The sequence below is a fragment of the Ochotona princeps genome, chromosome 4 (genome assembly GCF_030435755.1).
Source record: "Ochotona princeps isolate mOchPri1 chromosome 4, mOchPri1.hap1, whole genome shotgun sequence".
Classification (NCBI taxonomy): domain Eukaryota; kingdom Metazoa; phylum Chordata; class Mammalia; order Lagomorpha; family Ochotonidae; genus Ochotona; species Ochotona princeps.
The window spans coordinates 105,304,517-105,331,408 of record NC_080835.1 but is presented as its reverse complement, the minus strand read 5'-3'; the positions used below and the strand labels follow the sequence as shown (position 1 = coordinate 105,331,408).

Sequence of the window (26,892 nt, the reverse complement as noted above, 5' to 3'; positions counted from 1 at the left end):
ATCAAAGAAAGGACTTTGGGAATCCTTGCCAGTGCGGAGCCAAAGCTAGCTGCAATACCCTGGGAGCAGTTACTATGGAAATGAGTGGGCAAGAGTCTGCAGGTTTAGATAACAGATCAAAGAGAGGTGCTTCTTCCCCCAGGCAGGGGAACAGGAATTTACAGACAGAGGAAAGGAACCTGCTAGACCAACAAATTGTGTTTTAGGGGACTACTGCTTGCTGTTGAAAGGTAAATTCCTTAAACCTCCTCCCTGACGCCTACTGATCACCTGTCTTTAAAAAGTCTGAAGATACTGAGTCTGGCACTGTAGCCTAATGGCTAAAGTCCTCGCCTTGCATTGAAGAACCTGGAAGTTTTCTGCCTTTTGTGATTCCGCCTTAATGGCTTGACTGGGGGCTGTGTGAACTCCAGCCCTGATAGGCTAGGTGACACCCAGCAGGACACCTGGCAGGTCACCTAGGCAGACCACTCCTCAAAGTACCTGGTGTTTGATAAGATCCACAGCCCTATAGCTCATCGATTTGTACTTTTTGAAAGTTGCTAGTTTCAAACCCACCAACAGAAGCCTGCTAGATCATGACTGTATAATTAATAGCCTGAAATGTATAAAAACTGGGGGGCTTGCGCTCTAGGGGGCTCTCTCTGGCTCGCGCGCTCGCTGTTGGCTATTCCTGGGGATCCTGCAGCGGCTGCCTCTCCCCCGCCCAGCCATGCTGGGCTGGGGGAGGTGGCTGGGAGACCTAGGTTTGTTTGAATAAATCACCTTTCTGCCTTAGCACGGACTTCAGGCTTGATGATTACCTGGGGATTTCAAAAAACTGGCCCAACAGCATGTGCTGGGATCCCATATGGGCACTGGTTCTAATCCCGGCTGCCCCACTTCCCACCCAGCTCTCCCTGCCTGTGTCCTGGAAAAGCAGTAGCGGATGGCCCCCTTGGGAGACCTGGAAGAAGCTCCTGGATCTCCCTCTCTGTATATTTCCCTTTCCAATAAAAATAAGTAAATCTTTGAAAAAAAAAGTGTGATGATGTTAATAAACCATGGCTATTGACCACCAGCCAGTGGTCCACATGTATTCTTATATCGGCTCCCTGCACCCAGTCCATCGCTGCTGGACAGTGAACAAATGACTCATTCACTGTTCCGAGTCTGTCTACCAACAAGTCACTATCACCTTCCACAAAAACAAAAAGTCCCTGCATGTTTTCCGCCTTCATTCTTTCATAGTCTTCCACTTAATTCATATGCACATCTTAAAAAGCACATCAGAGCTCCTGATCTCATTTCTGGGATCAGGACTACCAACAGAAGAAACCTAGTTCTGCTACTGACTGCTTTAAATTACTACCAAATCACTCCGTCCTCCATTTGAACCAACCCCTTCATTACTTATTTTCTCAGCTGTCAAAAGAAGACTACTGCGCTAACCACTTCACTTAGGTGAAAGAAATTTATTACTCACTCAACAGATATTCCAAAACGATGGGGAAGACTGTGTGAGGTGCTAGGGATAAAAACTGGACACAAGATGAATAAGCAGCTCTCACCATCCAACATTTACACCAACAAATCAGGCTCATCAAGCTGCAGTCAGAGAGTAAGACCACCACTCCAACTTGCTCATTTATGAATCCCTTTCCTCGGGAGCAACTCAGAATGCTGACAACAATAACGTAGCAGACATCCAACCAGGGAGAGTTATGAGTAGTATCTTTAATAGGTGAACTTTAAAATTAGTAACTTACAGAATCTAAACTGTAAAATTAGAGCGAGCATGGTATGGGATAGAGTCAGTGAGGAAGATTTTTCATTTAAGCCAGAAACGGAGTTTATCAAGGGGAAGTGCAGAACACATCCCATTTGCAAAGGACACAACAATCAGAGCACAGAGCTGGTGTGGGGAGGGTGGGAAGTGAGTATGTACCGGGCCGTAACTAGGTGCCAAGAGCTCCGTTCACCACTACCATAACTTCATGAGGGAGGCAATACACCAGAACCCCTGTTCACAGATAAGGAACCTGACAGGGACTCTATGTGCTAAAGGCAAGACACCAATCAACTCAAGCCGGTTATGCTTCTGGAAACCTAGACTTGGAGAGCATTCAAACAGCACGCCAAAGATCTCATCACTCAGACAACAAACAGCAAACATGAAGGCTTAAGGAAGTGATCCTGCAGAGTGCAGGAGACGGGCCAAAGCAGTGACCATCAGCAGGTGGCAGAGGCATTCTATGGGTGTCCTGGCTGACCAGGAGGGCTGCAGCCTGCACGTTAGCACCACGAATAAACCGACACCACAGCACCACAAGCAAGGCTGGAGCTCCCCTGCTAGGAAACATGAAGCAGCATGCCACAACGCAAGTGGGTGGCTCGCCTGCTACCATTTCGCCGGCTCTGGGAATCCGTTTCATTCGTTCACATGATACTTGATTGTGTCTCAGTCTGAGAAATTCTTCCGAATCGATGAATTCATAATTAACTCTGGCTAGGACTTGTCACTAAACTTTCATTAAAATTACCGTTATGGTCTAATAGAGATATGTTTAAGATCTGAACGACAAGAAGGGACATGGGAGAAAAATCACAACGTAGCAGCAGGCATGAGGGGCACTGAAGATCGGGCTGGGAGCACATGTTAAATTGGGTTCCGCGCAGGTCCACCACTGAAACTTTCAACTCCACTGCCTGCATTTCACTGCCTATGCTAACCTCACCTCCCCCGGATTTCCTAGCAACACCAGACCAACCCTTCTCACAAGACAACTTGCTTTTAGGTAATAGCCCACCACAATTCCTGAATAGCCAATGACGTCACCGCTCCCCTCCCCCTGACCAGGTGATCTTAGGTTTCAAGGCAGGCACCACCTTGTCTTCAAAACTGCCCAAATCTGTGTTTTCCCAGATTATAATCCTATTTTGCTACCAATAAACGTGGTTTTTCTTCATTCTCAGGGTGGTTTTTGACCCTCAGCCAACATGGACAGGATCTAGAGTACTTGCTCCAGCATCTCAATGCTGCCTAGTCCCACGGTACCCAGCACCCGGAACCCACCTCAGGCCGTGCAGGGCTGCAGGGTAAGTACTTCCGGGTTCCCATTCCCAGCCTGGTTTGTGTCCAGGTGTGAAATCTTTCTACAGCTGCTTGTCTGGGGAATTCTCCTTGCTGCCAGGCATGGGTCAGGATTACAGATAAGTTCCATCCCAGCCAGGAGGAGAGCACAGAGCAAGGCAGGAAAGACGCTTGGGTTAATTGGGTTACAGGTCTTGTTCTTTCTATGTGCGCCTTTACATCTAACAGATTACAGCTCAGCTCCCTTTAACATCTTATAGCCATTCCCAATGTCAGTATTGGACTTTGAGTGAAAAAAGGATCCTAAACAGTGCTCCTTCACTCCCTCCCGTTGTTTTAGGGGACCAAAAACCTGTGCAGCTTGCCAGCACAGGCAAACAGGCATGGCCTGTTATGGGGACAGTTGTAGCCCTCGGTGGGGAATGCTCACAGCAGCCGGCACCGTCTAAGGTTGAGAGATCCCCGGGAATGGACACTGTGGCATCAGGGCGCAAAACACTGTTTCAACAGTCGGAATCCCTGCGAGGTCCAATGGGAAGCCCATCCTCCAAGCCCCTTCGGAAACTCCATTTGGAACCCCGGATCTTCCTCACGTAAATGTATCGGTGCACGGACCCCAATAACGTCGGAAGATTCAAAACCGCAGTCGCCCAAGCACGGGACTTTCACAAGACCCGGGGTACCTCCTCCTCACGGCTGCCTCTCTGCTTTGCTCCCCCTCCCCCATTACAAGCCTAGCTAGATTCCCCAGAACGTGATGCCGTCGGCTGACAGTGGCTCCGGTCGGCCCGGCAGGCCCCTGGCGCGGAGCGGCACTGGCCCGGGAGCCGCAGCCCGCACCCCGCCCCGCCCCGCGTCTCCTTACCCGGGCTCAGGTCCAGCGGGCACCAGGGCTGCAGGCCGCTGCCCAGGGCCCGCAGCGCCTCCATGATGCCCGGGCGCTGCGCGCCGCCGCCGCCCGACTTTGAAAGCTGGCTCCCGCGCGCGCCCCAGATGTCCCCGCGGGCCAATCACAGCCGAGGGAACGCCCCACGGCCAATCATCGCGCAGGGAGGCTCCTTCCTCTGGACCAATCATCTGAGGGTGTCCGCCGAATGCGCCAAAAGGGGGGCGGGCCGTGCGTCCGACTGGTCTCAGGAAGTCTTTTTGAAGTGGGAACCAGCCGCTGAGCTAACGTTTACTTGGCTCTTCCCTGCCCCCTTCTCCTTAAGTGGGAGGGAATCTAAAGGAAATGTGGAGCAGGGTGTGACAGTTAGTGTCACAACTGGCACTTGGCCTGTCAGAGGTCTCTTGATCCCGCCAGCCTGAGTGTGATGGTGGCCCGGCGTCTTTACAGCTAACACGACAGTGGAACATTCTGGAGGGCGGCAGCTGTTCCTTTCCAGGAGACGACCCGGCACGGGGTCAACTGGCATGAGGTCTCGGCGGCCATGCCATCTAAGGGAAAGCTAGGCCTTCCTCCTCGCCGCGCACATGCGTACTGAACACACCTGCCGGAGGCCCCCAGGCCGCAGCCGGGGAGCCCGCGGCGTGCGCGCCTGCGCACATCATCCCCGGCGCATCCGGAGCTGCCCTCGCTCAGCCGTGCCCCGCCCGGAGTCGCCGAGGCGCTTGGGTGGCTTGGCTGGCCCGGAGGCTGGGCGGCTGGCTGGCTGCCGGCCACGCACCCCCGGCCCTGCGGGACTGCGCTGCCCAGGGCTGCACGGCGGAGCCCGGGCCGCCCCGCTCGGCGCAGTGCGCGGGCGCTGTAGCCCGCACTCGCTGTCTGCCCCCGGGGGTCGCCCCCCGGCCGGCCACCGCAGCCAGGCCGCGCGGCCCTGCACCCTGCCCGCGCGCCCCGGCGCGGCCCCGCGGGGAGATGAGCTTCTTCGGCTTCGGTCAGAGCGTGGAGGTGGAAATCCTGCTCAACGATGCGGAGAGTCGGAAGCGGGCCGAGCATAAGACGGAGGACGGGAAGAAGGAGAAATATTTCCTCTTCTACGACGGGGAGACCGTCTCCGGCAAGGTGAGCCTTGCGCTCAAGAATCCCAACAAGCGGCTGGAGCACCAGGGCATCAAGATCGAGTTCATCGGGCAAATCGGTGAGTGACCTGGGCCCCGGCCGGGCCTGCCTCGCTGACCTGGGTTGCGGCCTCCCGTGGGCAGCGAGCGCCTTGCAGGAGGGGCCCCTGGTGGCCACCCGCTCCCGACTCTGCTGTCAGAGCCTGCAGGTGGATGTGCATGGGGCTGGAGCTGGAGGGACAGCTCCAGACGGCCGCGGCTGTGGGTTCCCAAGTGGAGCTGGCGTGTGCGGCGCTCGGTTCTCCTGTGACCTGGAGTGGCAGGGAGAGGGCCCTGCCGCGCCCTGGCAGCACGTGCCGGAGAGCTGTAGTGTCCAGCCCCAGTCTGTCTTGTTTAACTCACCCACGTTTCTCGGACTTGGGTGTTGTAGCGCTGGTTTCCCACAGTCTAGTTTTCTGCATAAAGACAAAGGAACGATGTTTCCAACACGCGAGCTACAGGGCAACGATTGCTCTCGGCGCATTCGAAGCAGTGTATGCATGGTTAGAAGCAGACAACCAAAGGCTCAGAAGCGGGTTTTGGGGGACTACCCTTTAGGACTGCGATGTCTGTCACCCCGAGATAGGGTTTGCCTGCTTTAAAATATTCGGGTGCTTCTTAAAGTATCCGTTTCTGTGGTTCAGTCCCCAGAGGATTTCACTGTGGATACTCCCATGGGCTGCAAACGCCACTTCTCTGTATGCATACCACTGCTTAAGACTGACTTGGGGAAGCTTGTAAACTCTCCTATCCTGAGAGTATAGCACAGAATTGGATCTCTCCCATGTACTGGGGCGTGCAACATAGCAACAAGGGTAGGAAGCAGGGACCCATCGGCCTGGCTATGCAGCCCACACAGCCTCTTCTACTGGGAAGCTGCAGGCAGGCTCTGGAACCGGAATACGAGCAACCCAGGAAAGGGGCTGTGAGGAGAGGCAGGTGCTGTCTTCCGTTACTGGACTGCAGGGTCACCAGAGGTGTGGCAGCATGGCCAGCCTTGCCCCGCCCCCCATCCAGATCCCAGGAGGACCCCAGCTGGGGGCCACAGTAACATCTGCCATTTGTCTCCATCTTCCAGAGGCATGGAACAGACAGGAAGCACCCAGAGCCTTGTCTGAGATTGTGAAGTAGTCACATGGAAGTCGTCAGTGTAAGGCAAATCCCTTGTTGTCTTTGTAATGCCAGTGGCATGGGTGGTGGTACGGGTGCCTGTGTGTGGCACACAATGCAGAACAACTCCTGCAGACACTAGCAGGACCCTAGCAGGGTCCCTTTGCTGTTAGCGGGAGGCTGCGGGCTCTTCCTGCTCCTTCTGGGTCCTCCTGTGGCTCTCATCTTCAGACATCCCTGCCCAGTTGCCTCGGAAGCTTGTGTTGCTCCATCTAATAACTCTTGCCCGGAACCGGGGGCACTGTGGACTGAGTGACTGGGGGACTCTGCGGTAATTGGACCCCTTCCTGGGCTTCAGCTTCCTTAGCTCCCCGGGAAGACTAATACCATCTCCTGAGGGAAAATACATGGGGCAATTGGACGTCACATCCCCAACATGGATCCTATGTGAAAATCAAAGCAGGCGATGTAATGATGTTTCCACTTCACAGGTGCAGTTCTGAGTCTCTGGCCTGCTGCCCACTCCCCTCCATCCTGGGCTGGATGGCCTTGCCGTGACTGTGGCGAGTGTGCGTGTCAGCCCCTTGGAGCACTTGCTTCGGGCACGTGGGCCTGTCCCAGCTGTGTGCTTGAAGTAGTCCGTTCACACTGAGTGACTGCGGCTACGTGAGAGCCTAGTGATGGGATAAGGCAGAGTGCCAGGCAAGATGCTTGTTCCTAGGCTCCGGGATGCGTTCCTTGATCTGAAACAAGGCATTGCAGGTAGCTTTTTCAGATATGTTTACTGTATAACATGGACCGGCCTGCGCATTGTCCCCTCTGGGCCCCCACAGAAGCAGATGTCGCATGTCTGCAGCAGTCCCCATGAGTTGATCTCAGGGCACCAGAGCAAGGCTGGTGAGTGACTGCTGATTTGTGGTCTTGTGGTTTTATCCTTCACTGAGTTCTTAGACGGTGAAGTGGGCGGAACTTCCGTCGGGGTCTGAGGTCTGGCTGTATATGGGCTATGCGAATGAGGCTAATGAAGCCGATGTCATTCGACTGTATCCCTCTTCCTCACTAATTTTGGGTGAGGGTTTGGGAGGCAGACAGGAAGAAGTGCAACTTACATGCCCTGTCCCATATCTCCTGTAACTGAGTCTCATCTCTGCGCACGGCTTCAGCATCTTCTCATGTTCTCATCGCCCCTGAACTGTGCTTGGAGCTGCCTGCTGGCTAGAGCCACTGGATGCTCCCAGATGCTCTTCCTGTTTGTAGCAGGCTCCTTGCTGGTCTTCCTTTTCTCTCATGCTCGGTGAAGGGTGAACTTTGTAAAAGGCAGTTAACCCCCTCCTGAAGATTGTTTTCTGGACTCTGTTTAAAGGGGAAATTATAGCTAAATCCTCCCAGATGAGATCACCATCTTTCTTTCAGGCCTCATTTCTCCTTAACCCTTCACTTTCAGGACTTGTAGCATCCTCAGAATACCTTACCTTTCTGGAATGTTGGTCTCTCCTCCTTTGTACGTTGTCATCTTTCCATAAGGCATGACCATCTAGCCAAGCTCTTACTCATGCTGCAAAGCTTATCAGCAACATCTGGTCCACCAGAGAGCCTTCCCTCCCTTGCCCAGGTTGACCTGCTCTTCCAGGGACATCATTGATATCCCATCTCAAGCAGGAGTTGAAAAGATTCAGACTAGCTTTTGGTTTTTCCTTAAACTTGCCTATCTTTCTCAGTGACATCAAGAGTCCGGCAGCTAATGTCTAGTCTTAGTGGCTAAGAAGTTACAGAAACTATTTTTTTTTTTTTTTTAAGATTTATTCATTTTATTACAGCCAGATATACACAGAGGAGGAGAGACAGAGAGGAAGATCTTCCCTCCGATGATTCACTCCCCAAGTGAGCCGCAATGGGCCGATGCGCGCCGATCCAAAGCCGGGAACCAGGAACCTCCTCCAGGTCTCCCACGCGGGTGCAGGGTCCCAATGCGTTGGGCTGTCCTCGACTGCTTTCATAGGCCACAAGCAGGGAGCTGGATGGGAAGTGGAGCTGCCGGGATTAGAACTGGCACCCATATGGGATCCCGGGGCTTTCAAGGCGAGGACTTTAGCCACTAGGCCACGCCGCCGGGCCCCAGAAACTATTTCTTTACTATTATCTCTTGCAAGATAAACCAGGATTATTTTAATGAAGTAATGGGGTGTACAGGTTGGCTTTCCTAGTTACCATTAGGTATCTGGGCTTCCTACTTGCATTGACAAGCCAAGAGTGGCCCTTAATGCACCCTGCTGAAAGCTGGGATGACCCATGACCGGTGTGAACCCAGGGAGGGAACTGGGCTAGGAAAGCCTTAAAACCCATGTTAGTTGCTTGCTTTTACAACTTCTTTTTCATTCTGTCATGCCACATCGATGCTGGTTTCTCCTGGTACTGGCACAACATCCCTAATCTGAAGATCGCAGAATCCAAAACCCCCAGTTCTGATGTGTTACTGCATAAGTTTGAGATTTCAGGCTTTTGGATTAGAGATGCTCAATTGGTAATAAGCGAATTTTCCAATCCTTCCCCATGTCAGTCACCGCACCCCCCCCAAAAAATAAAACCCTTGTGAAATCTTACAGGTTTCTGGGCCAAGCTTTTTGGATGAGGTGCACTCAGTCCTGCACCCAGCTACTCATCGTTACAGTTTGAACGTTTCTGCGTGAAACTGTGGGACTTACTCTCTTATGTCTCTTGGGTCAGGCCGGGTGGAAAGGTTGGGTCAGTCACCAGCCAGTGGCTCGCATCTTGAGAAAGACACATGGCACATGAAGAGCAGCACGGGAAGAAATGTGACGGTTAGGATGAGAGGAGACCATTTTGCAGCCAGAATCCTTTGGGGAACACTGGTGGAAGCTGTAAGACATACCTGGCCCGTGTTAGGGTCCTGACGGGGCGACATAAACCAAACACAGTGTGAAGATGAAGCCTGCACAGGACAGACACACAGGCATCCCTATCGTCTAACGTGAACCCATCAGTACCACATCTGCCTTGCACCTAGAGTTTTGTGTATCTCAGTTCATCAACCTTTAAAAAACAAGTAAAACACACACACATATTGGGAGTAAATGAATGGATCCTGGTCCACTTGATAGCAGAGTTTGGAGCAATGCCACGTAGAGTAGTGTTGGCTACAGGCTGAAGTTTACCAGCATGCAGTTTTGTTGGTGTTAGCTGACCCTGCTGGCCAACCAGCACATGGATGGGAACATCACATGACCAGGCTGTTCCAAGACCAGCATAAGGCCTGGACTGAATGTGGCCCTGAGCCAACAGGAGTCTCAGGGCTTCTGTCACATGATCAGCCTGTGATGCAAACCTAGCTCAGTTTCCCTCCCAAGTGGCAAATTCACTTCTTGGCCATTAGAACGGCAAGTTTTGCCATGAAAGCATCCTGAATGCAATAGCTATTTCCTCCTATCAGATTAAAAAGGAAGTTCAGGACAGAGAAGTTACCTTAAATAAAACCTGCCAGTTCCTCCTCCTAACTTGAAATGTCTGGCCCTGGAGCTCTTTGGCGTTAGGAGAGAATTAGACATGATTTTGAGGTTGCCTCTTTAGGCTGGAATGGAGGCATTTTATGGTCCCAAAGGGCCCCAAATTCTTGCTAGAACAGTCTTGGGTTTTCTGTTTTAATTCATGTAGGAGAAAACCAGACTTTCTGGCAAATTGCAAAGTAATACTGCTGCTGCTGTCCCTTGGCGCCTCAATGTTTGTAAAAGCTTATAAATGATAAATTAAAGAGTCCAAGTGAGCCCTACTCAGATCACACTGGCCACTCTTCCGCCTGTGACATTTGATGTAGGACTGGATATTAATGTGGGGTCAGGAGGAGGTGTGCTAAGGGGAAGGTGATGCTTTGCAGGGCCGGGAAGGATGGCTAGCCGAGGTCTCCTGCGGGGCCAGGCCTCCTGCCGGATTCTGCACTGTTGCTAGGCACTCGCTCCAATGCTGCCAGCCTCAGGCCTTCTCGGGTTTGTTTAGTTCTCCAGTTCCCTTTCAGCTGTGTCATCACGTTTGTGTATTTTTCCATCCTTTCTTCCCGTATTTCTTTCAACTTTGGGATTTTCTACTTGAATTTCACAGACGTTGGGGGTCTTCCTCTATATGCCTCTGTACCTAGAAACTGTGGCCAGAGTTCATTGTTTGGGAACTGAAGTGCTGAGTTCCCAAGATAGGGGTTCAGTTCCCATTTCTCCCTGCAGTTACCAATTGTCATCACCCATCTCAGGGATTTGTGCAGTTATCACTCACTGCCTAGAACGCTACCCACTGCTAAAACCATTTAGTGTTTAAAGAGAAGGTGCACATTGTAATAAAGATTAACCAAAGTTTGGCTATACAGGATGTCAGCCACAAATTGTGACCAGAAAATACATTGTAGGTATTACCTATGTTCCTGCTGCCTTCACAGATTAACTGAGTATCGTGACAGAGCCCACCTCTGCTTCAAAATGCCTCTCTGGGTAGTGGGAAAAATTCCTTGTTGAATAAGTGGATCGAAGGAACTCCTCCACCAGCAATGGGTGCAGATTGCAAACCACCACATGAAACATTTTTCCCGGGAATGATTTTGCCCCTGGAGCCGAACACCATTGGTTCTGGGAGAAAGCAGTCTGGTTTCTTGGGCCAGGAAGGCTTTGGTCTTAATGAGGGATCTGTTTGGGGGTAACCAGAGCATGCAATCCTCCTCAGCCCTGAGTGCTCTCAGAGAGATCCAGGGCTGGACACCGTGGGCAGTGGTCACAAAGAGCCCTCTTTGTGGACCAGTCTCTTCCTCCAGGAAGCAGCAGGTCTACTCTGCCCGCTCCACGTGCTGCTTGCCATGCTGCTGCAAGTTTAGCACAAGACATGAACCCAGAAATATCTGAGGCGCAGTAACTTGAACTGTAAGGTGGCAGTGTTGCATTACTGCAGGGTCAGGTGCCGGGGGTGTTCACGGCAGCTGAGGGTATAGGTCTTCAGTTCAGAATGAAAAGAAAGACCTTGTACGATGTGTGGCAGAATATGAAGAGCTGGGAAATGCTGCAGAACAGACACTGATTGTGAACAGACACTGGGCTGCTGACTGTGAAGAAACACCAGAACTGAAGAGGGTAGATTTAATTAGAACTGTGCTTTTCCAAGGGTGCTCCCTACCCTCCCAAAGAAACTCTCTTAGAAATATGCCCCCCCCCCCAGGCTCCCCCCAGACAACCTGAACCAGAGGTTCTGAGCGCGGTGTCCGGCCTTGTGCTACAGCCGGTCCCCCGGTGGTCCTGGCACGCACTGAATTTTGAGGACCACTTTAGAGAATCAAATGAAAACTTCCACCATCAGATGGTCAGACGGGCTACACGCTTTCCTTTTGGAGTGCAGCAGTGGCTCTCTGCGATGCATGTTAGTCTTTACTGTCTGCTAGATGATGTTCTGCATCCTTTCCCCACATTGCCTCCTTTGCTGCTCACGAAACCTTGTAAAGTAGGTTGTGTCCTAGCCCAGAAATAGCGGCAGTTCCGGAGGAGGCCTGCTCCTGCCTCAGCCTTGCAGCCAGTTCTGTGGCTAGCCCAGGCAGACACGGACATGCACCCTGCCTCCGTGTTCTTCTCCATGAACTGGACTAATGGGGTCTGTCTAGTTGCCTCACAAAATTACAAGGAAAAGACAATTGGATAACTACAGAACCTTCCAAAAGCTGGAAATATGCTGCTGAAGGAAATGTGGCCTTTTAAAAAATGCTGGCATCCATGATGTCTCTTTTTTATTATTTTTTATTATTTTTTTTTATAATAATTACATGGTTGATCAGGGTGGGAAGGATCGAGGTTTAGGTAAAACTGGGTGAACTCCTTGTTTCCAGATTTGCTATTCTTGTTTCTGGGGGAAGGGGAAAGAAAAGGGGGAAGCCGCACGACTGTCCAAATGTCCCAGCACCCAGGGAAGAGGAACTGCCACCTGATATCCACCCAGGCTCCTGATGTGTGCATATTCCGAGGGTTCTGCCCAAGTGGTTTGTATGGTTCTGGAATGCTGTCAGCTTCACTGATCCAAGGATGATGCACTCCTCTCAGTGTCCATTGGCTGACGTAGTAAGCCACAAGTCTCCATTCACCAAGATTTTGTGCTGTCATCATTTGGCTGGGGTGGTTGTCCAGTTCTGTTCTTCTGCTATAGAACCAAATGAGTTGCCGTATTCTCCATTTACATCCGGATGTGTGTCCACTGCTCTGCCTTTTTCACTGAGGAGGATATGTTCTTGCAGGCGAGTCCAAAGACCAGGCCAGTTATCCCAAGCCTTGCCAGATCCCCCACCCCTGGGGTTTACAACCTGGCACCCACCTCTCAAACAGGTTCCAGGACCCAGGCTAGGCGACCTGAGTCCCACCAGATTCCCTGTTCCCATGGCTCACAAACCCGGGCCCCAACATGCAGGTGGGCCCTACGACCCAAGTCCTGCCAGATCCCACACCCCTGGGACTCACGAACCCAGCACATGCTGACCCCAGGCTGGCATGGCTCACCTCACCTCAACATCCACAATCTTATTGTACATCCTGGCCTGGTCCAGCTTGTTGCCTGTACCAGCTCCTGCTGGTGAATGCTGCAGCCTAACCCAGCCCAGCCTGATCAATGTCCCTGCTCTAATGTGAACTGGCTGGTGTTGCGGCTCGATCTGGCTCCTGCTACACCCTGTCCTGATTCTCAGATATGCCAGTCGGTGTTATGAACTGGCCCAGACAGTTCTGTCCCCAGACCTTACCCATATGTATGCCTGCGGGTACTGAAACCTGGCATGGTCTGGGCAGTTCCTTGCCTTGATTCTTGCGCTCATCTACAGGGACTGCATCCCAGTGAAGCAGTTTCCCAAGTTCCTCCATCGAGTCTCCTCCCTGTGGTAGTTCTCACACACACCAGTGGGTCCTTGGCCCAGGTTGACTCTGTCCACCTTCTGTCTTGGCAAGAACAATGGTCTTGCTCAACTGGTCCATACCCATTCTGGTTCTTACTGTTGGGTGTTGCAGCGCAGCAACACCTGGTCCATGCCCAGACACAGCTCTAGCTTGGTTCGGCAAGGGTCAAAACCTAGCCCAGCCCGTTCTGTACCCAGCCTGGCTCTCACGAGGACCAGTGGGTACTGGGCTGCAACGTTGATTTTGATTAAGATGCTGCCCTACTGTCTTGGAGTAAGAATGACTCCTGTACGACAGAAGTTCACTGTGTAAAATCCAAGTTTTTGGGAACAAGGGTAGGAGGGAGACCACCATCCCGTGGGGCATGCAGTGATGGAGCAGTATTCCGAGTAGAGGAGATCAGACCCAAGGCTGGAGGGATGTTTCAGGGATTAGTCTTCCAGAAGCCTCATGCTGGCAGCCTTGGAGCCTGTGGTCTGATAGCTGGGCTTACTGCTCTCTCTCCAGAACTCTACTATGACCGTGGGAACCACCATGAGTTTGTGTCCCTGGTGAAGGACCTGGCTCGGCCTGGAGAGATCACCCAGTCGCACGCCTTTGACTTTGAATTCACGCACGTAGAGAAGCCGTATGAGTCCTACACAGGCCAAAATGTGAAGCTGCGGTAAGTCATCCCCAGTGCTCCGCGCGGTCCTCCCAACCCAGCATGTGTGGAGGGGACTGGAGGCTGACCCTGCTTGGAACACCTGCGGGTGGTTACTGAGAGGGCCAGGCTTTTTGCGCTGCGGCATGAGGGTTACTGTCCAGCAGCTGCCTGCCTCAGAGAGAAGCCCCTGGCTTGTAACACTGACTTTCTGCAGGGTACACTCCAGCCTGCCAGCCTGGTACCCCTGAAGCAGAGAGGTAGGGAGAGGCTTGTAGCCATGTTTACACCAGCATTCCCATTGCACAGAGAGCAAAGAGCACCAGAAAACGTTGGGAAATAATTGGGAGACTACGGCTTCTCAGTATGCATTGCCTTTGTTTCAGGATACTTTGTCTAAGTTTGTGTAATTGAAGTTTTAGCTGTTTTTAATAGTCCATAACATTCTTTGAAATGCAGTCGTCGGTTTTTGTGACTGCTGGGCCCACCATGGTCATGGCTGGGTCCTGGCTACTGCCCACCACTGCCACACGGTGTCAGTGAGGCTGTGGGCTCTGGGACTCCACAGATTTGTATTTGATTCTGTCTTCTCTCTTAGGAGTGGTAGGAAAATAAAACTTAACAGTGTGATATGTATGGTTTTTTTAAAATTAAGAGTGCATTGTAAGTACGCGGGATTGTTTTGCTACTGCAGCCAGAGGAACTCCAAAGACGGGCCTCAGGAGTGAAAGCAAACAAACAAAGACTGGATAGCAGCTGCAGACACTTAGCTGTATCCCTGTAAGTGGGTGAGGTCACAGAAATAAAACAGACTCATGTGTTACCCTGCCTACCTGACCAGGTCCCAAGAGGAGTCCATTTTCCCCTGAAGGACTGGGCTTAGGCTGGTGCAGCCTGTAGAACCTTCCCTGCCTGCATCCCACTTCCACCACAGCAGTGCCCCCACTCTTCTCAAATCCTACACACAGGTCCCAGCACTGGGATTGCCCACACGAAACAGTGTTCCATGACTGCACTCTGAAAGCAGCTGGGGTGAAGCTTATTAGAAGTTATCCCTTGGGCTTATCAATGCATTTATTAGTATCTAATATTTTTTGTGAAGTTTTGTTTTCCTTTTAAAAATACTATTTAGTTTTATTTTGATGGTGTTTACATAGTTGGTTAGGGTGGGAAGGATCAAGAGTTAGGCGAAAATGAATGAGACCATTGTTTCCAAATTTTCTTTTTCTTCTTCCTGTATCTGGGGGAAGGAGGGGAACAGGCAGAGAAGCCACACCCAGCCTCCCAGCCACTTCAGTACCCAGGGATGGGGAACAGCCACCTGATGTGGAGTGTGCCCCGAAGGTTCTGATCAAGTGGTTTCAGTACTTCTGAAATGCTGTCAGTCTCTCAGGTCCAAGGATGAAGAAATCAAGGTCCATTGGCTGACATAGTCCACCTTAGTGTCTCCATTCATCCAGATATTTGGTAACAACGTTTGGCTGGGGTAGTTGACCAATTTGTTCTGCCCTCCTTCCTCTGCTATGGTACACCAGATATCCTCTGCAGACCCCAGTAGACTTCCATAGCCTCCATGTGCATCTGGGCATGCCGTCCGCTGCTCCGTCTGAGCCACTGTGGAGGACCAGTCCTGACACATCCATTCCATGGTCAGCAAGTACATGGCCTTGCCGACAGAAGTCCCTCATAAGTCATTCCTCACCTTCAACATATTCCCTCAGCCGTCCTCACTCCCCACATTCTCCTTCTCCTTTTCCCTGGTCAACCCACAGTCTGTGTACCCAGGAGCATGTGAGGTTCCTGGCGCCAAATGGCCCTTGTACAGGCCAACCTGAGCCAGGCTAGTGGCCCACGGTTCCAAATGGCGTTTGCATGGACTGGCCCAAGCTGGGCTGGGGGCCCACAGTGTCAAATTCCCCCATATCTCTAAAAAAATCATAATAGTAAAATTAAAAAAAAAAATAGACAACTGTGCTGGCACACTGGTGCAGTTAAACACAAATTTGGCATTAATCAGGTCCACAATGCCCACCAGCTGTTGGCCGCTTTTCTCCCAGCAGTGTAACACTTGCCTAGGTACAAGGCAGCCTAGACCATTGCCTACAGCTGGGGTTTGTTTTCAGATTTATGTGTTTGAAAAACAGAGTGATAGAGACAGAGGGAGAGAGACCGTCCATCTGCTGCCCTGGTGCCCAAATGCCCGCAGACCAGGCTGATTCTGGGATATCAGAACTCCATCCAGTCTCCCGTGTGGCTTACAGGGAGCCAAGGACTCGGGCCACTGACTACAGCTGGGACTTGAAAAACAATGCTGTAATATGGGGTGCAGGCACCCCAAGTAACAGCTTAACCCATTCTGCCTCAGCACTTGTCCCATCAAGGGTCTTATGTCAGAAAGAAAAATGTTGAAAGCAGTATGATAGTTCCTCAAAAAATTAAACATAGGATTACTATGTGGTCCACAAATTCCACTTCTGGATATATTTAAAAAAAAAAATCAAAATAGGATCTCAGATACTTACACACTCATTTTCATACCAATATTATTCATAATAACCACAAAGTAGAAGCAAGCTATGTCCTTTAACGGCCAAGTGGATAAAATATATATATATATATATATATGGCAGGCGTTATGGTGACATATTAAGCTGCCACCTGTGACCTCAGTATACCATGTGAGCACCAGTTTGGGTCCTAGGCTTCTCTACTTCCAATCCTGTGCCTGGAACAGCAGCAGTAGACTGCCCGGGCGCTTGGGCCCCTGTCACCCATACAGATGGCTTGTATGGAGTTCATGGATTTGAACTGGTTCGGTCTTGGTTGTAAGTCTTTTAAAAAGTGAGGGAGAGATATACAGCAAAATATTATACATTCTTTTTTTTTTTTTAAAGATTTATTATTATTGGAAAGCCGGATATACACAGAGGAGGAGAGACAGAGAGGAAGATCTTCCATCCGATGATTCACTCCCCAAGTGAGCCGCAACGGTCGGTGCTGCGCCGCTCCAAAGCTGGGAACCAGGAACTTCTTTCTGGGTCTCCCATGCGGGTGCAGGGTCCCAAAGCTTTGGGCCGTCCTCGACTGCTTTCCCAGGCCACAAGCAGGGAGCTGGATGGGAAGTGGAGCTGCCGGGATTAGAACCGGTGCCCATATGGGATCCAGAGGCTTTCAAAGCGAGGACTTTAGCTGCTAGGCTATGCCGCCGGGCCCTATACATTCTTAAGAGGGAAGAAAGGGGCGGGGAAACCCCAATGACATAAAATAAAGAATGTCATAAAATAAAGAATGAAGAAAAAAAGAGGGAAGAGAATGCTGTCGTATGCTACAATGTGGATGAACTTAAGGAAGTTCTGCTAATGTGAAATAAGCCAGGCACAGCAGGATGGGTGCTGTGTATCTGTTTATATGTGGTCCCTAGAATAGTCAGATCCTACGGACACAGAAGGGTGCTTGCCAGAGGCTGAAGGGAGGGGAAATGGGGAGCCACCCTCAGTGAGGAGGTTTTTTTTTTCTTTGTAAAAACAAAGGAAAGGAACAAAGGCAGAAGATGGTTTGTTCTTGTTTAAAAATATTTTATTTATTTGGAGGGTAGAGAGAATGAGATGTTCCGTCTGCTGACTGACTTCCCAGGTGGGCGAAACTAAATTCCAGAGCCAGGAGATCCATCTGGGTGTCCCACATAGGTGGCAGAACTCCAGACATTTGGACCATTCTCTACTGCCTTCTCGGCGCATTAGCAAGAGCTGGATTGGAAAAGGAGCAGCCAGGGCTTGGACTGGCACTTTGATGCAGGATGCCAGAGGTGGTAAAAAGTCAACAGGTAGTCTCTTGGTGGAGAGGAATATAGAGACAGAGCAAGGCCCTAAGAATTTGAGTTTCGTTAACATAGTGGGAACAGGTGGAAACTGAGGAACTCAGTGGATGCCAACAGAATGCACTAATGAGTAGGGGCTTATGGCATTGGAGGTGGGGACAGAAGGTATTTGGAGGAAGAAACAATTCAGAAATCATGATCCATTTTGTAGAGAGGGATTTGATGTGCTGACAGTATAGACAAGTGTAAAAAAGCACCCAGTAATTGAAACACAAGCGTGTTGCAGAGGACAGAGGAAATATTAGAAATGACAGTTGATGGGTCCAGCACTGTGCAGTGGCAGGTAGAGCTGCTGCTTGCAGCAGTGACATCTTGTATGGGTGCTGGTTTGATCAAGCTTTCAGCTAATGCACCTGGGAAGGCAGAAGCAGATGGTCCAAGTCCTTGGGCCCCTGCACCTACCTGAGACACTCAGATGATGTTCCTGACTCCTGGCTTTGGACTGGCCCAGCTCTGGCCTTTGTGGCCTTTTGCAGAGTAAGCCAGTAGATGGAGGATCTATCTCTTACTCCCTCTCAAATAAATAAATAAATAAATCTTTAACAAAAGAAAAAAAGGAAGGAAAGAAAGAAAAGAGTCATGAATTGTTGAAAGAAAGAAAAGTCAGGTCATGAATTGTTTGCTCCTAGGCAGTGCTTATGACAGATAGTTTTTGGGCACCCACAGAGGAATGGGAGGAAGAGGAGGAAGGCCCACCAGGCCCTACGGAGCCATGGACCAGTGTGTCAGGACAAAGAAGTGTTTTACCCCACACAGAAGGGAAAGCTACTGGATTTGGCAACTGAGAGCCCAGGCATTGTGTTGAGTGGAAGTTAGGCAGTCTGAGGCCACGGTGGTCAGTGCAGGATGTAAAATCACTGTGACACTGCTCTCTGAAGGGAAGGAAGGTGGAGTGAGTCAGGAGTGAATAGGGGACATAGAAGGATCAGGATGCCAGGGTAAGGTTCCCACGTAAGAATCATTTGGAAATTGTTCCAGAGCAACTAGATGTCATCGTGCTAGATGCAGGAGAGCAATCCTGAGGGACAGGGATGCTATTGGAAGGAGTAGGAGGCTGAAGACAGCAGAACTTTTAGACCTCAAGTCAGAAACAAGACAAAGCAGAGAAGGGAGACAGTTTTCACTTGGAAGACCTTTGTCTTTTAATGAGTAAAAAGCAGCGCCTTGGGGGTCTCAGCAGGCCCCGAGACCACCCAGGGGTGAGGTGACAGTGTTCTTTTACAGCAGAAACACTAGAAACAAGCTGGTGGTGAAGAATGTCCACTTATTTGAGAGAAGTCACAAGCTTATGTAGGAGAAGGGGGCAGGTAGAAGGGCGGTCCCGACAGTACAATAGCATTGTGATTGGCTAACAGATATGTCTATCTCTTCTAGACCCTCCAATGAAGTTAAAGGTCAGGAGGCACAGGAAATTGTATCTCAGGTCAGGCTTGTAAATACTGAGAAGCAGGATGAATGTAACATTTGACTTCGTAGAGTTGTTTACAAAGGAAGTCCAGCAGAGTAGGGAAGACATACAGGTTCAGCCCATGCTCTAGTTCCATGCCCAGTGAACCAGTCATGTTGGGGTCTGTTAGCCAAGGGCACAGTGTGCCATGTGCCTATGGCCTCCCATATGGGCTAGGCAGGCAGAGATCCAGTGGCAATCTCCCACAACAGTGTACTTCCCAGACGGCATGGGGAGGCCTGAGCAATTGGGGAAGGATTGCAGATGGCCTGGGTAGTGTGGTGGATGTTACTGAGATGAACAAAAAGGAGTGCCAAGAAGAAATCAGTGCCACATGAAGGATGGCATCCTTTTTTAAAATTAATTAATTAATTACATAATGACACAGTTTCATAGGCTCTGGGATTCCCCCACCCCCTCCCCGTACCCTCCCCCCATGGTGGATTCCTCCACCTTGTTGCAGTATTACAGTTCAAATTCAGTCAAGATTCTTTCATTGCAAACATACCAAGCATAGTGTCCAGCATCTTATTGTCCAGATAAATTTAACGGTTTCTTGGGGAGACCATCTCTGGTCTGAAGGCAGAGCTGGCAGAATAGCATCCCGATCAATTAAAAGCCACAACATAACATCGACAACAATTTACAACATTATGGAATTATTTGACATGATATTGAGTAACCAATATGTTAAAAAATGCAAGTTCTTAACCACTTCCTCTGACTACTTCATTGACATTTCAATTTTAGTTTATGTACAACCGGCTCCTAAACACCTTAAAATGGCTATAGGGTACTATTCAGCTGTCTCGTGTCTATTTTCATTTTAGTATTTAGCAGTTTATAGTGTTGAAGCATAATTTTGCTGAACTTGGCAGATTTTAGGATAGTGTAAACTGGCTTATAACTAGGACTGCATCCTTATAATTTTTTTTTTAGCAAAAAAGTTTTATCAGAAAATATTAATTGAAGCAGTGCTTTATATGTCTCTGGGTGTTAGCATAGAATGAAGGTGAGGGGCAATGATTTCCAGGAAGGCAGTGCTAAATCCTGCTGAGACAGTCCCTGTGTCTCCTTTCCACTTTGTCCCCTGTGGGGAGCAGGGTGCCAAAGCGGCTCCCCAGAATAGGGAAGGCCATTGCAGGATGGCCCAGGGCTGGGAGGTGGGGTTGGTCTCGCCAGCAGGTAAACAGGAAGTCACAGGGATAGGCTGATGCCCTCACTGCAATCACGTCATTGCTACTGGCCTATCAGGTAGCGCCAAGTGAACCCACGTGGAGAAGTGATTGGTGGAGAACGGTATAAAAGCAGCCGGTAAAAGAAGGATGGGGACAAGAACAGGGAAAAGCGGCAGAGAGGGGTACAAAAGCAATATAGACCTACGAGGAGAGGAATGGGAAGAGAAGTAGCGGAGGGAGGGCTAGAGAAGCAGGGAGAAAAGCTAAGACCAACGGGGATAAAGGCAGCGGAGAGAAGGGTATAAACGCAGCCACTTTTGGCAATAAGGGGTCCGGTTGCGGTTCCGGCTTTTCCCAGACCCTCAAGAGGGTGCCTCGACATTAGTGTTGCTGCTGGTCGGCGACAGTCCCCGCCATAGCAACCTCCTCCATAGGATCCTGTGTTCAGCCACCATCGTTGATCAGACCAGGTCCTCTTTTTTCCACTGCTTTATATGTAAGGTTTGCTCTTCCATAATGCCCTGTTCTCTGGGCCCTTCGCACCAGATTACAACATCTGCATTGACACTATCTGTGTTTTTTTTGTTTTCCTTTGTTTGTGCATCTCTCTCAGTAGCCTGTGGCTATCTCCTGAAACTGTGCTGCATGCATGCCGTGCCTGGCCCAGTTCTCAATAAACATGACAGTGCAAAGCTGAGTTGCTTTCTCAATTCACTCTTCTTTGACCTATGAGGGATGTCAGAATGCTTGACTGAATGCTGTTGAATGAGCAAGTGTGCCAATATAAGGATAGGAGATCTCAGCACTCAGCCAGGAATTGCATTAAATCTGAACACACACACACGGTAGTAAACAGGGCCTAAGAACAGCATAGGGAAACACTTGGCACACGGTTTTACAGTGGGATTTGGGGAACCAGTATGGAATTCTCTAGAATTAGAGCTGCAGATTTTTGTGTATAGATGCATATGTGCATTGTTTTTTTTTCCTGGAAGGAGGGTTTGTAGAGGGATACGAAGTTCCTGAAAGTTAAGAATGAACTTATGTAATGGGTTTGCCCAAGTAGGCCACTCTGGTGCTGCTCCCCCCGTAGCCTAACCAGGATTCATGTGCTGCTCCCCCATCCCCTGTACATAATCAGGGTTCTTGTTGTGCCCCCTTAGCCTAACCACGGTCCTGTGGTGCCACTCTTGGTGGCATCTAGAAACTGGGTATGTTCATTCATTGGTTCCTCCAGCTATTTCCTTCGAGCCACGATCAGCCGCCGCCTCAACGATGTTGTCAAAGAGATGGACATCGTAGTTCACACACTCAGCACGTACCCGGAACTGAACTCATCGATCAAGATGGAGGTTGGCATCGAGGACTGCCTACACATTGAGTTCGAGTATAATAAATCCAAGTAAGTGTCCCATGCCCCAAGACAAGTTGAGAGGATTGTGGGAGATGTGACTGAGGCATTTCATGGTAGCATGCCATGGAGGCAGACCACATAATGTGAAATGGTAAAGGTGTGTGTTCAGCCAGTTGCAGATAGATTGAAGTCAAATGAAGTTTTTAAATCCCAGACAACTATGTTAAATTATACTGTATATTTTAATTCGACACCCTGGGGTGTCTTTCAGCCTCCATTAACTTTAAGGGTTATTTGATTGTGATTCTTGGTATAGCTGTTTCCTTTTGACGAGACCAATCTCAGAATACGACTTCATGATCTCATGTTTCCCCCACACACAGACGTATTTAGCAAGCAAGGGGCGGAAAGCAGCCACTGACCCTAACTTTGCTGCTTCCTCTCTGAACTGTATGAATTGTAGAAAAGGGTACCTGATGCACTGTCGTAAAGGTTGAAAAAGTATCCTAACTGATCGGGAAGCCATCTGTTTTAAGCTGTGTTTTGTATTTGAATATCAAATCCTGTAGCTGCTGATAAATCAGTCTGATGTGTTCATTCTGATGGTTCAAAAATATCTTTATTTTAAATACATACCTGAAAATGTTTGGAGATAAAATATCTAAAAGTTGAATAAATATTCTATGCAAAGGGAGCTTAAAAAAATCCACAAAAATTACCTAACCAGGGTTCATGACTGCCCTCCAGACCTAACCAGGGTTCGTGTGTTGCGCCCCCATAGCCTACCTAGGGTGCATGTGCTGCCTCCCACCCCCTGTACTTAACCAGGGTTCTTGTGCCCCTGTAACCTAACCAGGGTCCTGTGGTACCACTGTAATGCTCTGTCATCCAGAGCCTGTGGGTAGTTGAAGCTGAGCCAGATGGTTTGCCTTTTCAGGCACTGAGAGTTTATGTTTCTTGTTTTAATTGGGAACATACTTAGCCCCTGAAATAGCCCCTGTCCACCTGGCCCAGTAAATAACCAGAGCACCTTGAACCGGCCCTCTTGGCCTGGCTGCACATGTGGAATTGGACTTGGGCAAGCTGAAAGGAAGGCAGACCTGGACCTAGCAAGGGCACAGGCTTCTTTCTCCTAACTGTCTGGGTGCTCAGTATGGCTTCTTAATGCCCCAACCAAGATGAAGACAGCAGTGCCACCTCTAAGAGATTTTAACAGTCATTAAAAGTATACCCAAGCCCAACTTTGAAAGATGCCTCTTAGAGTTAGTTATAAATGGTCAGGGGCCAGATTCTTACAGACTGCCTCTCTCCTTCATAGCAGGCTGCACTGCGTGAGGGTGTATACATGGTATGTAATAGAACCCAAGGTTTAGACTCAGATCTTCTGGTATTAACAAGCTGCTCTAAAGTTTGTTCTAACATTTTTGTGCCTTGATTTTTTCATCTGAAAAAATGAGGGGCTTTAACTGAGTGAATTCAAACACACACACAGGAAACGGGAGGTGAGACAACCAGGCTGGAGTCCCGAGGCCCTCTGCTTCCCTTCAGTCCAAGAGCAGGTCTTCTGGCTCATATATGCTGCTGTGTCTGACAGTCCCTGGAGCCTGTGGTCTCCCAACATCCCCCGTCAGGTGCTGCGGGTAACTACGCAGTGTCTGCAGTCTTTCCCATCAGCTGAGCAGACGGATATGAAGTGTGAAGAAGCATGCAAGCTGAGGAACCTGGATTCTGGGTTCACCTCCTGTCTCTGCGTCCTAGTTATGTTGTAGTCGAATTATCCTCTTCCAGATTTCCTTTTCTTCTATAGCATGAGGTGGCTAAATGCCAAAGTCCCTGCCAGCACTTGATACTCCATGAGCTTCAGGTTTGACCACTTTGTCCTCTTTGTTCTTGCCTAACATAAGGCTTGCACATACAGACCAACTGTTGACTGACCCAGAAAGAAAAACCCAGTGGCTCTTGAAACGTTGTGCAATGGGATGAAATTGGAAACAGCTTACCAGGCCTGGAGAACAGGCCCTGAGGCAGCAGGACACCAGCTCATCCTACACTTCTTCCCCTGCCTGGCCTGTTGGGCCAAGGCACACAGGATTGTTTGCTGCAGTAGGGTCATGGAGCTCTGGTAGGGATATGAAACGCATAGCTTTGAGTGTACAAGACCTGGGAAGCCATTTTACCAGAGCAGCACAGGTGGGGACCCCGGGGGTCTGTGCCATGCTATACCTGGACATGCATGGCTGTGGTGGTGATGAGCCAGCCACCGTAGCAGCACCCTTCTTCCTTTGTCTTCCTCAGATACCACCTGAAGGATGTCATTGTAGGGAAGATATACTTTCTACTGGTGAGAATCAAAATCAAACATATGGAGATAGACATCATCAAGCGGGAGACCACGGGCACTGGCCCCAACGTGTACCATGAGAATGACACGATAGCCAAGTACGAGATCATGGACGGGGCACCAGTGCGAGGTAGGCCCCCTGCCCAGGCCCTTGCACGCAGTGTGGGAACAGCCAGAGGGGAGCTTGTGGTTGAAGAAAGTGTCCTGTTGACCGTGCTTTCTTAGTCTCTGTGCACTGTGGATGCCACTGAAGCAGGAAGAATCGCCCATCTCTGCCTGGAAGAGCTTCACTTTGCTCTCCTTTACATTCCGAGTTGGTGCTTGACATTTAGTCTTGAGTCCTCACTCTTTTGAAAATTTCACATGAAGAGTCTCTTTTTGCCAGAGGTTTAAAATTTTTACATTTTTACCCTGACATGTTGACATTATTTCTGGCTTCAGAATAAGAGATGCATGCACAGTAATTATTTTTGTTTCTTAGCTCAGATGGGGGTGATTCACTCTCTGATTATATGCATCAAGTGTGAAAGAATTGACCCACACTACCAGGTGTGCACACAGCAAAGAAAACTCAATGTAAATGGTCCCTCCTCACCCTCTAGACCTAACATCACATCAGAGGCAAAGGGAGAGGACAACATTTGTTTGCTGGCAACCAGTTGTAGTTATTTTGGGATAGCAGTCACTTTTGGTCCTCACTGGCTGCATAACATTTGAGAAATATCCCCTCATTTTGAAGTGTTCGATGTTTGTAGAGTTTGATTCAGTTTATTCAGCAGCCTGATCTATGAGGAGAAAGCATGTCAAGGAGGCAGCAGCCCAGAGAGCTAGACAGTCGCATCGGGTTCCTGGATGTCACCACGCCAGGCCTTGGTGGGCAAACTGAGCTCTCCAAACTCTGTCATGTTCCATTTCTCTCACCATCTGTGCACCCACATCCAGTTGCCGTTTTCCCTGTACAACTGAAATGGGGTATTGAGAAATAACATGAAACAGTAGATAATTACAAGATCATTTATATTTAGCTTTGGACGACTTTATAGTTTGGCCTTTCTCGGTAGAGTTACTGCCCTGGTTTTGTTCCTCTACAGGAAAGAAGTGACCTAAAATATCACACAATCCAGAGAAAGAAGCAGACTGGCTCAGGAGTCTGACTGTTGGAGAACAAGGGACAGAACGAGGAATTTGTTTCCTGCTGTACCTTCTGTGTTGCAGCAGGACTGTACTTCAGGGGCACACACTGTTCGGCTGCAGGGAGGTGGCACTGGCACTGAGACCGTGGGGTAGCCTGTTGGGTCAGCGAGGGCTTGACAGTTGGCTCCTGAAGACCTGCTAACTAGACCTACTGCCTGTTGTCAGTGGTGCTTCATAGAGGTGTCCCTATGCAGTGCACACGGCTGCTCCTCATTGTTCTCCGTATGCTGGCGCAGAGAGGACACTCAGGAGCCACAAGACCTGGACCAAAGTCCTATCACATTTCTTCTTCAGCTGACTGCTAGGGAGCATAGTACACCTTCCCTGGAGCCACAGGCATCCTGCTAGGGAACAGAGTGCAGTCTTCTGGAGACACGGGCATTCCTGCTAGGGAACAGAGTACAGCCTTCTGGAGCCACAGGCATTCACTGTGGTGTGGCAGGCTGTGAGCTGGTGGCATCCCACCTACTGTGCTCAGAGTGGGTCACTCTGCCCCTTGTTCTGATTCCTTCTCTGCTCCCAACAGGAGAGTCCATCCCGATCCGGCTTTTCCTAGCAGGGTACGAGCTCACGCCCACCATGCGAGACATCAACAAGAAGTTCTCTGTGCGCTATTACCTCAACCTGGTGCTGATAGATGAGGAAGAACGACGCTACTTCAAGCAGCAGGTGAGGCAAGGGCCATTCCTTCAAACCCCTGGCTGCCCTGGGGACAGAACAGAGAGGCTGTCATTCCTGTGAAAGGTCAGGTTCCAATTCCAGCAGACCAAGCAGAATGGAGCAGCGAGGAAGCTTCTAGCCTAAGTCTATGTCACTTGTCATGGCAAGAGATGGTAATGTTAGGTTAGCCAGATTTCCACAGCTAAAATGAAGCTTCTTCTTGATACCCAGAATCCGTTTTCCGGGCCTTCAATCCTGTAACCACCCTCGCCTTATGGCCCATGACAAGGACAGGAAGGAATCAGCAACCACGGCCCCTGGCGAGAGAGCAACAGAAGTTCTTTTATCCAAGAGTCTCCAGGACAAAGTTGGGAGCTTTTGGGGAGCCCCATCCCCTACCTTCTCCTCAGGTGTTGCATTGTCCCCTCTCCCCGATCTGCAGGAAGTGGTGTTGTGGCGGAAGGGTGACATCGTTCGCAAGAGCATGTCCCACCAGGCAGCCATCGCCTCACAGCGCTTCGAGGGCACAACCTCCCTGGGTGAGGTGCGGACACCCAGCCAGCTGTCTGACAACAACAGCAGGCAGTAGGCCCCCAGGGCCAGAAGCTGCTGGGCTGCACCCCAGCACCCCCATCTACTAAACACCAGCAGCTGGGGGGAGGGAGAGCACGGGGTGAGACTCAGCTGACTGCTACTGGCAACCTGAAAACAAATCATGTTTTTGACTTTATTCTTTTCTCTGGAGGACCTAAGGGGCATGGGTGGGGAAGCAGCCTCCTTACGATTCCACGGCTGGTAGGGGGTTGGGAGGTACAGCGTTCCAGAAGCTGATCTCTGAGGAGTCAGCCTTCTGCTGAGGTCCTCCCTGTGGGGTCACCTCCTGTCTTAACGGAAGGAAGGCAGTGAGCATGCATTCTTGTCTCCCGGCTGTTGGAGCTTCCTGATTCAGGGTCCACAGTTGTCCCTGGGATTCTGAGCCACCCATAGGGCCCTGGGTGGTCACGTCCTATACTTCCCTCTGCTGTCCCCGAGGCAGTGGCAGAAGGAGGTGGGTCTCCCCT

General features: G+C 50.2%; 2 protein-coding genes across 2 annotated transcripts in view; one reads left to right on the top strand and one right to left on the bottom strand.

Moving 5' to 3' along the window:
* The window catches only part of NCAPD3 (non-SMC condensin II complex subunit D3), a 64,201-nt gene extending 60,061 nt beyond the window's left edge, over positions 1–4,140 (bottom strand). The window contains exon 1 of the mRNA XM_058664091.1: positions 3,939–4,140. Within this exon, the coding sequence (XP_058520074.1) occupies positions 3,939–4,002 (64 nt within the window). The 5' untranslated portion in view covers positions 4,003–4,140. The remainder of the gene's footprint in view (positions 1–3,938) is intronic.
* Positions 4,141–4,687: 547 nt separating this feature from the next.
* VPS26B (VPS26 retromer complex component B) lies at positions 4,688–26,559 on the top strand. Its single transcript, XM_004593265.2, has 6 exons — positions 4,688–5,154; positions 13,645–13,801; positions 21,520–21,684; positions 23,932–24,107; positions 25,698–25,840; positions 26,274–26,559. Exons 1-6 carry the CDS (start codon positions 4,932–4,934, stop codon positions 26,418–26,420), a joined length of 1,011 nt encoding a protein of 336 aa, XP_004593322.1. The 5' UTR covers positions 4,688–4,931; the 3' UTR covers positions 26,421–26,559.
* The last annotated feature ends 333 nt before the right edge of the window (positions 26,560–26,892 follow it).